Source organism: Zalophus californianus, chromosome 6 (assembly GCF_009762305.2).
Source record: "Zalophus californianus isolate mZalCal1 chromosome 6, mZalCal1.pri.v2, whole genome shotgun sequence".
NCBI classification, from domain to species: domain Eukaryota; kingdom Metazoa; phylum Chordata; class Mammalia; order Carnivora; family Otariidae; genus Zalophus; species Zalophus californianus.
Genome location: NC_045600.1, coordinates 52,480,600 through 52,497,746, shown reverse-complemented (window position 1 = coordinate 52,497,746; position 17,147 = coordinate 52,480,600). Strand labels below are relative to the sequence as shown.

The window sequence follows — 17,147 nt, the reverse complement described above, 5'->3', positions numbered from 1 at the left end:
AAATATAATTATGTATATAATTTTGTAACCTGTTTATACTGTTTAACATGTAATAGATTGATTATATAATTTTTTTTAAATATATTTTTTTAGGGGTGCCTGGGTGGCTCACTTGGTTAAGCATCTACCTTCTGCTCAGGTCATGATCTCAGGGTCCTGAGATCAAACCCCATGTCGGGCTTTCTGCCCAGAAGGGAGCCTGCTTCTTCTTTTCTCTCTGCCTGCTGCACCCCCTGCTTGTGCGCTCTCTCTCTCTTTCTGCAAATAAATAAATAAAAATCTTAAAAAAAAAAATGAAAGAAAGTTGTCCAATTTCATTCTTTTGCATGTTGCTGCCCAGTTTTTCCAACACCAATTATTGAAGACACCATCTTTTTTCCATGGGATATTCTTTCCTGCTTTGTCGAAGATTAGTTGACCATAGAGTTTTGGGTTCATTTCTGGGTTTTCTATTGTGTTCCATTGATCTGTCAGTTTTTGTGCCAGTACCATACTGTTTTGATCACTACAGCTTTGTAATATAACTTGAAGTCCAGAGTCATGATGCCTCCAGCTTTGCTTTTCTTTTTCAAGGTTGCTTTGGTTATTCAGGGTCTTCTGTGGTTCCATACAAATTGTAGGGTTGTTTGTTCTAGCTCTGTGAAGAATGCTGTTGGTATTTTCATAGGATTGGCATTAAATGTGTAAATTGCTTTGGGTAGTATAGACATTTTAACAGTCTTAGTTCTTCTAATCCACGAGCATGGAATGTTTTTCCATTTCTTTGTGTCATCTTTAATTTCTTTCTTGGGTGTTTTATAGATTTTAGAGTATAGATCTTTTACCTCTTTGGTTAGGTTTATTCCTAGGTATCTTATGGTTTTTGGTACTATTGTAAATGGGATTGTTTTCTTAATTTCTCTTTCTGCTGTTCATTATTGGTGTATAGAAATGCAACAGTTTTCTGTACATTGATTTTGTATCCTGCAACTTTACTGAATTCATCTATCAATTGGCAACTTCTTATGGATTTTTTGGGGTTTTCTATATAAAGTATCATGTCATCTGCAAATAGTGAAAGTTTGACTTCTTCCTTGCTAATTCGGATGCCTTTTATTTCTTTTTGTTGTCTGTTTGCTGAGGCTAGGACTTCCAGTACTAATCTAAATAACAGTGGTGAGAGTGGACATCCCTGTCTTGTTCCTGATCATAGAGGAAAAGCTCTGTTTTTTCCCATTGAGGATGATTTTAGCTGTGGGTTTTTCATATATGGCCTTTATTATGTTGAGGTATGTTCCCTCTAAACCTGCTTTCTTGAGGGTTTTTATCATGAATGGATGCTGTACTTTGTCAAATGCCTTTTCTGCATCTATTGAAAGGATCATATGGTTTTTATCCTTTCTTTTATTAATGTGGTGTATCACATTGATTGATTTGTGAATACTGAACCATCCTTGCAGCCCAGGAATAAATCCCACTTGATCATGGTGAATGATTCTTTTAATGTACTGTTGGTTTCAATTTGCTAGTATTTTGTTGAGAATTTTTACATCCATGTTCATGAGAAATATTGACCTATTGTTCTCTTTTTTAGTGGAGACTTTGTCTGGTTTTGGAATCAGGATAATGCTGGTCTCATAGAATGAATTTGGAAGTTTTCCTATCTTTTCTATTTTTTGGAATGGTTTGAGAATAGGTATTCACTCTTCTTTAAATGTTTGGTAGAATTCCCTTGTGAAGCCACCTGGCCCTGAACTTTTGTATCTTGGGAGATTTTTGATTACTGATTCAATTTCCTTGCTGATTATGGGTCTGTTCCAATTTTCTATTTCTTCCTGTTCCAGTTTTGGTGGTTTAAATGTTTCTAGGAATGCATCCATTTCTTCCAGATTGCCTGACTTGTTGGCATATAATATTCTCTTATAATTGTTTGTATTTCTGCAGTGCCTGGGTGGCTCAGTTGGTTGAGCGACTGCCTTCAGCTCAGGTCATGATCTTAAGGTCCTGGGATTGAGCCCCGCATTGGGCTCTGCTCAGTGGGGAGTCTGCTTCTCCCTCTCCTTCTGCCCTTCCCCCCTGCTCATGCTCACTCTCTCTTTCTCTCTCTCTCTCTCAAATAAGTAAAATATTTTTTAAAAAATAACAGTTTGTATTTATTTGGTGTTGGTTGTGATCTCTCCTCTTTCATTCATGATTTTATTTATTTGGGTCCCTTTTTTTTTTAAGTCTGGGTAGGGGGTTATCAATTTTATTAATTTTTTCTGAGAACCACTGCTGCTTTCATTGATGTGTTCTATTGTTTTTTTAGTTTTTATATCATTTATTTCTGCTCTAATCTTTATTATTTGCCTTCTGCTAGCTTTAGGCTTTGTTCTTTTTGTAGCTCCTTTAGGTGTAAGATTAGGTTGTTTATTTGAGATTTTTCTTGCTTCTTGAGGTAGGCCTATATTGCTATATACTTCCTTCTTATGACCACTTTTGCTACAATCCAAAGGTTTGGGACCATTGTATTTTCATTTTCATTTGTTTCCATGTATTTTTCTTATTTCTTCTTTGATTTCCTGGTGACCCACTCATTGTTTAGTAGCATGTTGTTTAACCTCCATCTATTTGTGGTCTTTCCAAATTTATTCTTGTGGTTGACTTCAAGTTTCATAGTATTGTGGTAGGAAAATATGCATGGTATGATCTCAATCTACTTATACTTGTTTGGGCCTGATTTATGACCTAGTATGTGATCTATTCTGGAGAATGTCCCATGTGCACTTGAATGTATATTCTGCTTTAGGATGAAATGTTCTGAATGTATCTATTAAGTCCTTCTGGTCCAGTGTGTCATTCAAAGCCATTGTTTCCTTGTTTATTTTCTATTTAGATAATCTGTTCATTGTTGTAAGTGGCATGTTAAAGTCTTCTACAATTATTGTATTATTATCAATGAGTTTCTTTATATTTGTTATTAATTGTTTTATATGTTTGGGTGCTCCCTAGTTGGGGGCATAAATATTTACAATTGTTAGATCTTCTTTTTGGCTAGCCCCCTTTATTAATAGTGCCCTTCTTCACCTCTTGTTACAGTCTTCAGTTTAAAATCTAGTTTGTCTGACATAAGTATTGCTACTCCGGCTTTCTTTTGATGTCCATTTGCATGATAAATGTTTCTCTGTCCCCTCACTTTCAATTTGCAGGTGTCTTTATGTCTAAAATGGACATAGAGTGTCCTGCCTTCTTTTGAATTGATTGATTGAGGTGTGTGTGTGTGCATGTCTGCTTTTTGTCGTATACCCTAAGGTATATTCACTGTTATTTTACTATCAAATCCATTTTGTTTTAAATAACAAAAAAACCATCTTTAAACACAAGTTTCAGTAATTATTTTTTTAAGATTTTATTTATTTATTTGATAGAGAGAGACACAGTGAGAGAGGGAACACAAGCAGGGCGAGTGGGAGAGGGAGAAGCAGGCTTCCCGCCTAGCAGAGAGCCCGATGAAGGGCCAGATCCCAGGAGGCTGGGATCATGACCTGAGCCCAAGGCAGACGCTTAACAACTGAGCCACCCAGGCGCCCCATAAGTTTCATTAATTAGATGGCTTCCTGAGGTGTTCTTTTTAACTCTTTTCATTTATTCACCTTTTATGTATCATATACTTCTCAGTTTAAATATAAATTTAATCTTCTATTTTTGTCATTGTATAGAATTAATCATTTCATAAATTAACCTCAGATCGATTTATTTAAGCAAATTAAAAATAATGAATAGATACATCTAACTAAGATCTGTGTTGCAGATCACCATCTTGTATCTACTTTTAGGATGATCCTGAGTCGTTCATTAATCAGCGCTCTTAAGACAACTTAAGCACCATTTTCAATACTAAGTCAGAGAAATGGTAACTGGAAACTCTTACCATTGTCTTTAAGACCTGTCAATTTGAGGGCACCTGGGTGGCTCATTTGGTTAAGTGTCTGCCTTTGGCTCAGGTCATGATCTCAGGGTCTTAGGATTGAGCCCCGCATTGGGCTCCCTGCTCAGCAGGGAGCCTGCTTCTCCCTCTCTCTCTGCCTCTCCCTCTCCCCTCTGCTTGTGCTCTCTCTCTCTCTCTCAAATAAATAAATGCAAATCTTAAAAAAAAAAAGACCTGTCAATTTGCATGACACTTTAGTTTCAAAGGGATCATTCATCTGCTATATTGAGTCACCCCTTTATAGCAATAAAAAACAAGATGCTAGTAATAGTAAGTCATTGAAATAGTAAGTCCTGCTAGAGTCAAGATTCTAGTTCTCTCATGCAAATTCACATGATTTGAGTTAACATAGCAGGCCTGAGACTATTCTTACTTACAAGGTGAGCCCTTGGTTGGCATCTGGGGACTAGGATTTAAGGAGGATTGCCACTGTTCCTTAACTGATAAGAATAGTTTATTGTACCACAATTATTTGGGCAAACAATGTGGTTTATGCTGAAGACCTGCTTTCCTTCTGGAAGCCTAGAATTTCAGTATATCCTAGGCAGAGGACCAGTCATGACCAACTCCCAGTAAAACCTTGAGCACTGAGGGGTGCCTGGGTGGTTCAATTGGTTAAGCGTCTGATTCTTGATTTTGTCTCAGGTCATCACGATTATGGATTGAACCCCAAGAGAGGCTCTGCAGTCAGTGCGGAATCTGCTTCAGATTCTCCCTCTCCCTACTGCACGTTCTCTCTCTCTCTTTCTCAAATGAATAAATAAAATCTTAAAAAAAAAAAAAAGCCTGAGCATTGAGTCTCTAATAAGGTTCATTGGTAGACAACATTTCACATGTGTTGTTACGAGTTGATACTGGAGTAATAATAAATTTGTCCTGTGTGATTCCACTTGGGACCCTTGGAAGCTTATATCTAGTTTCAATCAGACTTTGACCCCTACACTTTTTCCCTTTGCTGATTTTGCTTTGTATCCTTCTGTAATAAATCTTAGCTGTGAGGAGAACTACATGCTGAATCCTGTGAGTCCTCATAGCAAATCACCAAACTCAGGGGAGATTTTAGGGACCCCCAACACAGGTATTGTGGCTTTGGGTTAGATCATTTTGTGAATTTTTGAAAAATAAATATGTAATAAGAACTATTTGTTATGTTTATGTTTCTTATAGAAAATTAATAATGAAATTAAATTTACCTTTCTTTGACTTTAGAGAAGTAACTGAAATTCGTGACATCACCAGAAAATCAGTTCCCCGCAATTCCTTAGAAAGTGCTGAATACATTAAAGTCATAACCAGTTTATTAAACGCAAAAGACTTCCGTGATCGCATTAATGGGATTAAGCAGCTTTTATCAGATACTGAAAACAATCAAGAACTGGTTGTTGTAAACATTGTGAAGGTAATGAACTGTCAAAATTAATTTTCATTTTCAGTACGTAGCTAACAGCTCATTAGCTTAAGAAATTGCCCTAAATCTTAGTATCTTACATATATTATTTTAAAATGTTAAACTTAGAAGAATGGATTGCTTAGGTTTTGCTGTGTTGAAAGCATTGTAGAACAATTCAAAGTAATTGAGAAAAAATTAAAAAATAGCTGCTTATTTGTCTGAATTCTCCCACTAGGTGGTACCTTCTTGAAAGCTCTGTATTCTCAGAGCTCTTGGAACCTGACATTCAGTGAATTAATGTTGAGTGAATCAGTAAATATTTTAAGAACCAGGGCATTTAAAAGCTCTGATATTACTTAAGAATAGATATTAAAATTTTTATATGTAGATTAGAAATCTTGTACATACTAATTTATATACCAACCCTTAGGAAGATAACAAGCAATAGAAAAGGAGATAGTAATAAATAAATGAACATAGATGATTTATGCTTCTTCAGTGTTAGTTCAGTTAATTCCATTAGTAATTTATTAACTAAATTCCATTTGAAATTTATATTTATGTACATTAAACTTGGCCAACATACCATAACTACTCTTAATTCCAATAGTGCTGTCTCTTAATTTTGAGTAAAAATAAATCTCTTGGGAAGACTGTTCTTACCATGAAAAATTTTATGTATATATATTAACTTTCATAGTTTTTATATGAGTTATATATATATATATATATTAGCCTCACAGAATAGCTCTTCACTCACCTGATGTGACTAAAGATTTGCTTATCATTCCCTTAATATATCTTAAGCTTATGAAAGTTAAGAATTCTGAAGAGTAAGGAATAATTGTTAAAGTAATCAGGTTAAGAGGTAATAATAAAAATTTAACTGAACTTTCATATAAAATTCTCATAAGACACTTAAACTGAAACTAAATCAGATCTCTACAGTAAAATTTACATGTCTAATTCTGTTAGGAATAGTGATAAAAATAGAAACTTTTCTTGAGTTCTTAGAGTTAGCTAAGCTAAATTGTACCTTCCAAAAAATAGCATTTTTATCCCATTTACAGTAAGCCAGTCATCTTCCTACCAAGCTAAATTTCTCAACCTTAATTTATTAGTATGTCTTTTTGGGTGATCTTTGAAGACTTGTTTTTTTGCTGTAAGAAGATTTGAGACTTAGATTTAACATCCAAATTTATATAAAATTCCTGTCTAGGTTCAGGTTAAGTAAGATGTTGTGTGTATGTTTTTAAACAGTATATTAATAGGATAAATACTATAGAATGCCAAAAAGAATTTAAGTAGCTATAAACATTATTTCACTTAAAATAATTTACCAATAATTTAAATAATTTACCAATTTACTTTCAGATTTTTGATGCTTTTAAATCTCGACTTCATGATTCCAATAGTAAAGTAAATCTGGTGGCTCTAGAAACAATGCACAAAATGATTCCTTTGCTTAGAGACAACTTATCTCCTATAATCAACATGCTAATTCCAGCAATAGTAGATAACAATCTGAATTCAAAGAATCCAGGCATCTATGCTGCCGCCACAAATGTTGTTCAGGCACTGAGTCAGCATGTAGGTAAGAAATCTTTACTTTGGCACTCAAATTACTTTGACTTTACTTTTGTACTTTCTGATTCTACACATTGTTTTTTTTATAATGTTGAAATCATAGTCAATATTTGTCATTTAATGTTGTGATAGTCTCAGTAATATTTTAAATTATTTCTAGAGATTAAATATGTCCCATTAAATTGACTTTATCTTCCTTTATTTTTGATTTCTCAGTTCCTTTTTTCCACCTCAGTCTCACATCTGATGCAAAATTAAGTTAAGATGGATCATAGGTTTAAATGTAAAACTTCACTGTAAAACTTTTAAGGATAACATAGGTAGAAATCCTTAGGACCTGAGGGCTTGGTGAAGAGTTGTTAGCATGACACTAAAAGCATGATCCATAAAAGCTGATAAATGAGTCTTCATCAAAATTAAAAACATTTGCTCTGCAAAAGACCCTATTAAATACATAAAGAGAAATACTACAGATTGGGAGAGAGTATTTGCAAACCACATATATGAGGAAGAATTGAGAGTATATAAAGAACTCTCAAAACTGAACATTAAAATAAACAATCAACTAGAAAATGGACAAAGGATATGAAGAAACATTTCACTGAAGAGAATATATGGATGGCAGATAAACAAGTGAAAAGCTGTTCAATATCCCTAGTCATTAGGGAAATGTAAAATTCAAGTTAAGACCATGATCACTACACAAATATGTTAGTCTGTTAGGGCTGCTACAACGAACTACTACAGACTTGATGGCGTGAAAACAAACTTTTATTTTTCACAGTTTTGGAGCCTGGAAAGTTCAAGTTCGAGGTGCCAACAGATTTGGTGTCTGGTGAGGGTCCACTTTCTGGTTCCTAGATGGCCCTATCTTCTGTTTGTGTCATCACATGATAGGAGCTTTCTAGGGCATCTTTTATAAGAGAGTACTAATCCCATTCATTCATAAGGGCTCCATCTTCATGACCTAATCACCTCCCAAAGGCCTCACCTCCAAATGCCATAACAATGGGGACTGGGTTTCAACATACGAATTTTGGAGGACATAGACATTCAGGTTATATATAGCAAGTATTAGGACAGCTAAGATTAGAGTGACAACACCAAACGCTAACAAGATTTCAGAGAAACTGAATCTGTGCTACATTGCTGGTGAGGATGTAAATAAAATGGTGTAGGCACTGTAGAAAATAGTTTGGCAATTTCTTAGAAAAACTAAACTGCACTTATCATATAACCCATCAGTTGCATCCATAGGCATTTATTCCAGAGAAATGAAAACTCACTTCCATCCAAAAACCTGTACACTATTGTTCATAGCTGCTTTATTTGCAATAGCCAAAAATTGCAGACAACCTAAATGTAATTCAGTGGGTTAATAGTGAAAAAATTTGTGATACATCCATACCGTAGAATACTACTTAGTAATAAAGTAGTATTATGGGGGCGCTTGGGTGACTCAGTCATTAAGCGTCTGCCTTCGGCTCAGGTCATGATCCCAGGGTCCTGGGACTGAGCCCTGCATCAGGCTCCCTGCTCAGCAGGAAGCCTGTTTCTCCCTCTCCCACTTCCCCTGCTTGTGTTCCCTCTCTCACTGTCTTTCTCTCTGTAAAATAAATAAATAAAATTTTTTAAAAAATGTAGTATTATGGATACACACAACAATTTGGATGAATCTAAAGGGTATTATGCTGAGTGAAAAAAGACAGTCCCAAAAGGTCACATGCTGTAGGATTCTGTTTATATAACCCTCTCAAAATGATAAAATTTATGGATGGAGATGGAAAACAGGTTAGCGGTTATCAGGGTTTAGGGGCAGCTAGGGAGGAGGGGCTGGATGTGACTAGGGAGATCTTTGTGGTGATAGAATAGTTCTGTATGTTAATTGCAGTGATCATTACACAAATCTACACATGTGATAAAATGATAGATACACAGGTAGGGGCACCTTTTGGCTTGTTAGAGCACGTGACTTTTGATCTTGGAATCATGAGTTCAAGCCCTACATTGGGTGTAGAGCTTATAAAAAAAACTCCAAAAATCAACAAATATGTGAATGGTGCAGATTAGAACTATGCACATGGATTGTGTAAATGTCAGATTCCTTATTTTGATGTGTACTATAATTATGTAAGATACAACCTTTGGTGAAAGGTACACAGGACCTTTGCAACATCCTGTGAATCTATATTACAAAATTAAGACTTTGAAAAAATCAGTAAAGATAAAACTACCTGCAAAACAATTTTTTTTTTCTGTTTTTGTTTTTGATAAACCTATATTCTATTTTTTGGAATAAGATGCCTGGGAGATGGGCAATTCTTTTGCTTTTTTATACCATATGATAGCTCTTTTAATACTCAGATATTTTTATGTCTTATTTGCTATAAGAATATTATTCTATTAAGGTTTTATAAATAATGTTAAGTAGTGCTTGCATAGATTTAAAAATTTTTTAACATTTGCATTCATTTGCATGAATATATTTTCCTTTCAATTCTATGTAATGGAAAAATAAGATCTCATAATTCTTTATATGTCTGTATTATTCTTGTTTAGACAATTACTTACTTCTACAGCCATTTTGCACAAAAGCTCAGTTTTTAAATGGAAAAGCAAAACAGGATATGACTGAAAAGCTTGCTGGTAAGTATTTTTTAATTGCTATTTCTAAAGAAATATTTTATTAACTAAGGATAAACTGATAGGCATTTCAATTTAATTTTAGGATAACTACCAAATTCAATATCATTACCCACAATGTAGAAATAAATTGCATAATCATCCATATGAGAACCTTTTAAGACTTTTACTCCCCAAAATTTTTTTTAAGACTCTGATCCTTTTTTTTCCCCAGTAAGTATTTAGTCTTCCTGTCAGTAGAAATAATATAGAAAAAATAAAAAGACATTAAAGTAAATTTGGTGCACTTGGAAAACCATTTCAAATGATGTGTTTGATAAAAGGTCAGTGAGTTAAAAATGTATGTTTTTATTTAACTACATTTGGGAAACATCGAGATGAATTTTGGGTTTAATTCCTGTGTTTACTACTTTTGCCTGAACTAAGTTGTCATATATAGAATTCTAATACTTAAAGATTCTTTCTTTGGGAAGAAAGTTTCTGACCCTACTTTTCTTTAGAATGCCTGACATTTTATGACAAATGGCATCGGGAAGAAGCTTAGTATATTTTGTATGCTTTTTAATTAACCAAACGAATTTATTTTTTTGAAAACTTCACTATTTACTATATTTTTATGTTTCAGATATTGTTATGGAACTTTATCAAAGGAAGCCCCATGCCACAGAACAGAAAGTGTTGGTTGTTTTATGGCATCTCTTAGGGAACATGACAAATAGTGGCTCTTTGCCTGGAGCTGGAGGAAATATACGAACAGCCACAGCTAAATTATCAAAAGCACTTTTTGCACAAATGGGTCAGAATCTGTTAAATCAGGCTGCATCCCAACCACCACATATCAAAAAGAGTTTAGAAGAATTGCTCGATATGACAATATGAAATGAATTATGAATCTTTAATGAAATATAGTATGATGAAGAAAATTGTTTACATGATGACAAATGGAACATTTTTAAAGTTACATTTTCAGTGCCTGCACTTCTCATCTGGTGAATTAAGTCAATGGCTATTTGTGTTTGCAGCCAATGAATACAGATCTGCCCTTTATCAACCCTACCACTTGTACCCATCACACAAAAAGCTAAAATAATTAATATAACCTAATATTCATGAAATCTGAGGTATAAGGAATGAATCCAATTATATTATTTTTGAGGAACGTCCTGCTCATTTGCACTATTCCATAAGAAACCACAATTCATTGCCCTATATGTACAATTAGATTTGTAATTAAAAATATACTTTTTATTATGTAATCATGTTCTGCTATGTCTCATTACTCAGCCTTATTTTATGAAATGAAAGAAAAGTCATTGAACTATGTTATCACTAACTTTTGTGTGCTATTTGTGAAAAACATGTATTTCTGAAATCAGTCTGCTAATATGATTGTGCAGTATTAGCTTGCTTTTGCTATTGTGTTAATGTGATATATTTGCTTACCATTTGGGTTAAATCATCTACATCATTGTGGAATTTAACAAGTTATAATGAAGCATGATGACCAAAGTTTAACGCTTAAACATTTTAAATGCACATTAAAGAAAACGTGTTGAATGTAACTTACCTATTTTTGTGTGCAAACACTAAATTTTATTACTATATGTCCCAACATTTATAAAGGTGTTATTTTGCTGCCCAATTGTGTAATTCTCAAAAATAGTGCCAGGTCTTCTATAGCTTTTCTCAGAATTCTTGGGCTATAAGTACTGTATGCATCATAAAAAGAAAAGGAATGTTATAAAAATAAAAGGATTTATTTCTGTAGATGTGTGAGAGGTGTCCTATTTTTCCACCTTCCAAATATGTTAAAATAAAAAATATATATATTATAATATTGACCTATCACTTTCACTTGGTATACTTGGTATTATAATGACCTATCTCTATTGACCTAACAATAGACCTGGGCTAGCTTCAGAGGAAATTAGCCATGTGACCTTGGGCAAGTCACTTGCCAGGTCTAGGTCTCAGTGTTCCAATCTCTAAAATGTGAGGGCTAGATTAGGTGATTTTTAAGGTTCTATCTTGTTCTAAAAATCCATGGTTCTGTGTCGTAGTTTACTCAATGATCACTTTATTACAGTTGTGAACTATCCTCATTCTTTTTCATTTCTTATGTCACTGAGTGGTTTTCTGATGTATTTGGCTTCATTTTAAATTGCGATTCTTTGTATTACTCCATGACTGCTGAGGAATAAAAGGGGTTTTACAGCAATTTGAAGCTAAGCTGAATAGAAAGTAAAGACTTGGTTACTTTTTCTGTTTGTAGGTACTGTAACATATATTCATAGTTACATACATGCTTTTTAAATGCTTTATCTTTTCTTCTAAGTGTATTTTATTATGTTTCTATAGTTTAGGCCTGAAGTAAAAGACCAAAAAGTAATATTTTTGGCTTTGTAAGCTACAGATTGTGGCATATTCTTTTTGTTTGTTTGTTTTTGTGTTTTCATAACCCTTTAAAAATGTATAATACATTCTTAGCTCAGGTCAAACAAAAACAGACCTCTTGCATATAGTTTGTCAGCACCTGGTTTAGACTCTTTTGACCTCAGTTGTAAATCTGAAATCATCATTAAATTTTGCTTTAACCCTTAATGATATGCACCATTGAAACAATAGTTACAGATTCCAAGTTTTATTCATTTTGACCATTGTCCTTGTGTCATTGCAAATGTGCCTACTAAATTTGCATTGATTGTTGAATATATGGAAGGTAAATTTTAAATTTTAAATTTCGAAGGCAGAAGACCATTACTTTATGTATAAGCTTAATTATCCTTTTTTTTAATGTATATACTATGAATTTTGCTTTCAAAAAGTACAGTAAAGGAGCAGTTGGGTGGCTCAGTTGGTTAAGTGTCTGCCTTTGCCTGGGGTCATGAACTCAGGGTACTGGGATTGAGCCCTGTATCAGGCTCCCTGCTGAGTGGGGAGTCTGCTTCTCCCTCTCCCTCTGCCCCTCCCCCCTGCTCTCGTGCTCTCTTGCTCTCGAATAAATAAAATCTTTAAAAAAAAGTACAGTAAATATAATCACTACTATTGTGAGGATTTTACATAATCTTTGTGCTTTTATTATAAAAAAATACTCATTATGTAACAGAGTCCCAAGCCTTAAAGATTTCCTCTAGTACTGATATTGAGCGCTCAGAAGTCTAGCACTCTGTTATCAAGAATTGTTATCAACCCAGAAGTCAGCAAAGAATTGGAAACTGATCACTGATTGAAAGAACTAAGGAGGGACGCCTAGGTGGCTCAGTCTGTTAAGCGTCTGCCTTCCCAGCTTGAGTCCTGATCCTGGGGTCCTGGGATTGAGCCCCTGAGCAGGGAGCCTGCTTCTCCCTCTCTCTCTCTGCCTGCAGCTCCCCCTGCTTGTGCACTCTCTCTCTCTGTCAAATAAATGAATAAAATTGTAAAAAAAGAAAGAAAAACAATGCATTTAATACACCTAACCTACCAAACATCATAGCTTAGCCGAGTCTAACTTAAACATGCCCCAAACACTCACATCAGCCTATAATTGGGCAAATCATCTAACACAAAGCCTATTTTATAATAAAGTGTTAAATATCTCATGAAATTTATTGAATACCGTACTGAAAGTGAAAAACAGAATGGTTGTATGGGTACAGAATGGTTTTAAGTGTATTGGTTGTTTACCCTTGTGATTGAGTGGCTGTGTGCTTAATCACTCTTGCGCCACTTTGAAGTTGAAAAATTGTTAAGTTGAACCATTATAAGTTGGAGATTGTAGTACTTTCCAAAGATGCTGACTGTCCCTTCACCTGTGTGTTTCTTAAATCTTGGCGAAGGGAGTGTACCTGGCACTCAGGATACATAGTTAAGGTGAGTGGAAAGTTATTCATGAATAGTTCGTGCCAACACTCCTACAGAACAAACTGTTCGAACCATTCTTGACTGTTTAAGCTAGCATATTGAATTTATACATATTTATATGTATATGTTAATATGTAATATTACAAATATATATGTTATGTATATTACATATATACTCTTTAATCTAAAATCATTTCCTTCTCAGTCTAGCACTCAATGAATTTTCTCATGTATTCTCCATATTTTTGTCAACATAAATTTGTAAAGTTTCAACTGTTTCGCTATATAAGTCTTGCTATACAAGTTTGACATTATAATTGGCTTCCAGAATATGCTGAAATCCGATTCTGTTATAAGTTTAGAAAAAATGATAAGTGTTGGGAATGGGGAATAAGAAAAATTGGCCTCTTCATGCAAGGTGAAGCCTCCACAGATTAGGAGAGATCTATATAGATTTCCATTAAGGCAGAAACAGTCTTTTCAGTTCAGTTTAGTAGGGGCTGCTTTTGTTTGATGAATGGAGCTCAGGGAAAGGTAATGAGTTAAGGGTATTCAAGTTATTTGAATTCTACCACATGCCCATTTCACTTCTTTGGTTCTGCTCTTTCCTGAACACTGCCTTAATCTTCATAGAAGATTTCTGACAAGACTATGGAATCAACTGACATTGTAATTTAGCAACATGGGTCCCAACTTTGAGTGTGTTTGGCTCTTTCAGCCCCATGGCTGCAAAGAATAAATTCTTCTGTTACTATCAGAGGAAGTCCTTAATTTTTGGTTCCTACTTCAAGAATTTAGAAATCTGATCTTGTGTCATTCTCTTTTAAGCTGTCCAGTGTTAGTATAAATAAAAATTCCACCCCACACTTCTGCCTGAACCTTTGCCTTCCATGGTCAAATCATTCTAGATGACTACCGTTAATCATTTTTTACCATATGTGTGCTATATGCACTGTGTTCCATAAACCCCAGAAGGACTTCTGTTGGTACCAGCTGGATTTTTACTGTTTTCTCAGCCCTGGTTAGGACTAATCCAACTTGTTTCTATTTCCCTGATGGTCTGTTATCTGCAACTGTTCTTGGAACTTGTTTCACAATTCTTAATTACCATCAAATACAACTAACTAACTATATATGACTAATTTAAACAGAAGGAAGGTTTATAAAAAGGATCTGGTGTCCCAGTTTTATGAGCCTGGGAGGCTAACTAGCTAATAAGAATGTCCATCTTGCGTTGCAGAGCTAGTCCACTAGCCTGCTAGTATTATAGAAGAAAGCCACCACATCACCCCACTGATACCACACACTGCCACACTGGATGTTGGCCCTACGAGCACTGTGTTCATATCTCTAAGAGTGTGTGTGTGTGTGTGTGTGTGTGTGTGTGTGTGTGTGTGTGTGTGTGTGTGTGTGTGTGTGGTGGTGGTGGAGGGAGACTAAGCAAGTAAGCATCAGGTAGGTTCAGCTTCTACAGTGGGATGTAGGCTCTCTACTTCAGAAAGTGGGGATGTCTCAGAGGGAGTGGTTTCATATGCTAAAAAAATAAAAAATGTCCACTGCATAAGTCACTGACATATGGAAGGTAATGGAATCAATTAGGAGAAAACACATTGCATTAAATTTCACATTTATGTTGGTTAGTTTTTATGTTAGTCTGAGTTCTCCAAAAATCAGATGCCATAATGGCAAGAGATTTATGGAGGAAAACTAGTGGAGATTTTCAAGCAGGAGAGTGGGAGCAAGAGCACTCCCTGGAAAGGTAAGATGTAGAAAACTAAAGGGAAACAATCTACAGTGAATAAAGATGAAGAAGTAGATTTTTATAAAATGGCTATAGGAGGGGGATGGGATTTCTGAGCTAATCTTACTTACTGATGAAGAATTTGAAGTAAGTTTAGGAAAGATTGGAAGAACCAGAAAAGGAGTGAAGGCAGCATGGAGATTAGAGTCACTTCCTAAGAGATTACTCCCTTAACTTTCCTTCCCATAGTAAACATCTAAAAGTTGCTGATTAAACCAGTAAAAAGCATAGCTGCCCTGAGAATCCAAAAGTTAGCTTCAATAGTAGAAGCAATGGAAAGGGAAAGCTGCAACTACATGCAGTTTGATGAAAGTGAAATGCAGTTAGTAAGAAGATTGATTTTTTAAGGGTTTATTTATTCATTTAAGTAATCTCTACATCCAAATTGGGGCTCAAACTCACTACCCTGAGTTAAAGAGTAGCAGGCTCCTCTGACTGAGCTAGCCAAGCGCCCCTGATTTTGATATTTGAAAGCAAAGGTGCTATTGAGGGGATTTATGATTAACAGCATTGTGGATAGGAAACATCATCTCGCAGAGAAATATTTTTGGAATCGGGCGCCAGGGTGGCTCAGTCCTTAAGCGTCTGCCTTCGGCTCAGGTCATGATCCCAGGGTCCTGCGATCCAGACCCGCATTGGGCTCCCTGCTCTGCGGGAAGCCTGCTTCTCCCTCTCCCACTCCCCCTACTTGTGTTCCCCATCTCACTATGTCTCTCCCTGTCAAATAAATAAAATCTTTAAAAAAATATATATATATATTTGGAATCAGATTCCAAAGGAGGAACTCGCAACCCAGTTGTGATACTACTGAACCTTCAACAGATTGCATGGCAAGTCGTGGGTTGAACTCACGAACCTTGTAGCAGAAATAGGAGAGAGGCCAGATTCGAGAAAAAAACAATTTTTTTTTTTTTAAAGTGAGGATGGGAATGTAACTGAAAAGGACTGCTAATACTGTCAATGTAAGCAGCCTTCATTTATCATTTCATATAACCCTTTCATATAACCCTTTCATGATCAATTCCCCAAGCCCCTAACTTGTTTCCACTATTGTTTCTTTTTGTTGTTGTTGTTTCCTCTTGAGGAAACCTGAGAGGACCCAGAGTCTATATCATCCTGAAGTAGAGATTTAAGGCTGAATTTCTGTTCATGTTTAGTAGGTAAAGGGGTAAAAGCTGGGCAATTCTTGGGAAAACCTTAGATTTGCCCCCAAAAATATTTTCCTTTAGAGGGGTGGGGCGCTGTGTTTAAGATCAAGAATGTAAAAGGCCCTAAACACTGTCTTTTGGCTTAGAAAGTCCCCACAGCGGGGAGAAAACAGCAGGAAGAGCTGTCAGGTCTTCAGCGGCGGCCGCGGGACGGAGACCGGGCAGGGAAGGGGCTGGGCCAACTGCCCCTTCCCCCCACCCCAGCCCCAGGATCCCGCGGAGAGCGAGGCCTGCGCGCAGCGTGACCACGTGACTCCTTCGCCTCCGGGGCACCGACGCATGCGCGCGGTGCTCTCGACGAGGCGGCCCTGGTGCTGGTGGCGGCTGCTGCGGAGTCTGTGGGACGGAGACGGTGGAAGTGCCATCTTCGGCTCGGTTGGCCCAGACTGCGGCTCATGGCATTGAGTGGCATCCGTCGTCAGGTCAGCTGGGGCGGGCGTCTTGGAATTGGCTGGGCGGGGTGCGGGGGGGTGATTGGCGGGGCAGGAAGGGGCCTGCCTTGTTTCAGGCCGCACTGGGGTTGCGGCCTCCCTCAGCCGCCCTGTTTGAGGCCTGGCCTGGCCTGGCCTCGGCTCCCACCTGTTCATTCCTTTCTCCTTCCTACCTGTTGGGTGGAGCAGGTAGAGGTTTCTTTTCTTAGTTAGACCAAACGTTTCTCTGAGGAGTGCGTCTTATGAAGAAGGGCGGGGAAATGCGGGCCTCCACGTTGACTTAGGAAGCGTTTGGGGGTTA

At 36.3% G+C, this 17,147-nt stretch overlaps 2 protein-coding genes across 7 annotated transcripts in view; both read left to right on the top strand.

The window, feature by feature from the left end:
- The window catches only part of TOGARAM1 (TOG array regulator of axonemal microtubules 1), a 77,980-nt gene extending 66,647 nt beyond the window's left edge, over positions 1–11,333 (top strand). For 3 of the 4 annotated variants that reach the window (XM_027571322.2, XM_027571324.2, XM_027571321.2), the window contains 4 exons: positions 5,156–5,345; positions 6,711–6,930; positions 9,483–9,569; positions 10,192–11,333. In XM_027571322.2, the coding sequence (XP_027427123.1) occupies positions 5,156–5,345; positions 6,711–6,930; positions 9,483–9,569; positions 10,192–10,445 (751 nt within the window). In that variant the 3' untranslated portion in view covers positions 10,446–11,333. The remainder of the gene's footprint in view (positions 1–5,155; positions 5,346–6,710; positions 6,931–9,482; positions 9,570–10,191) is intronic. The other variant, XM_027571325.2, reaches the window with a different exon arrangement.
- A 5,354-nt stretch (positions 11,334–16,687) lies between these two features.
- PRPF39 (pre-mRNA processing factor 39) overlaps positions 16,688–17,147 on the top strand; it is a 37,627-nt gene continuing 37,167 nt past the window's right edge. For 2 of the 3 annotated variants that reach the window (XM_027569848.2, XM_027569847.2), the window contains exon 1: positions 16,701–16,837. The gene's annotated coding sequence lies outside the window, so the exon portion shown is untranslated. Of the gene's footprint in view, positions 16,838–17,147 lie in introns of all 3 variants that reach the window. The other variant, XM_027569846.2, reaches the window with a different exon arrangement.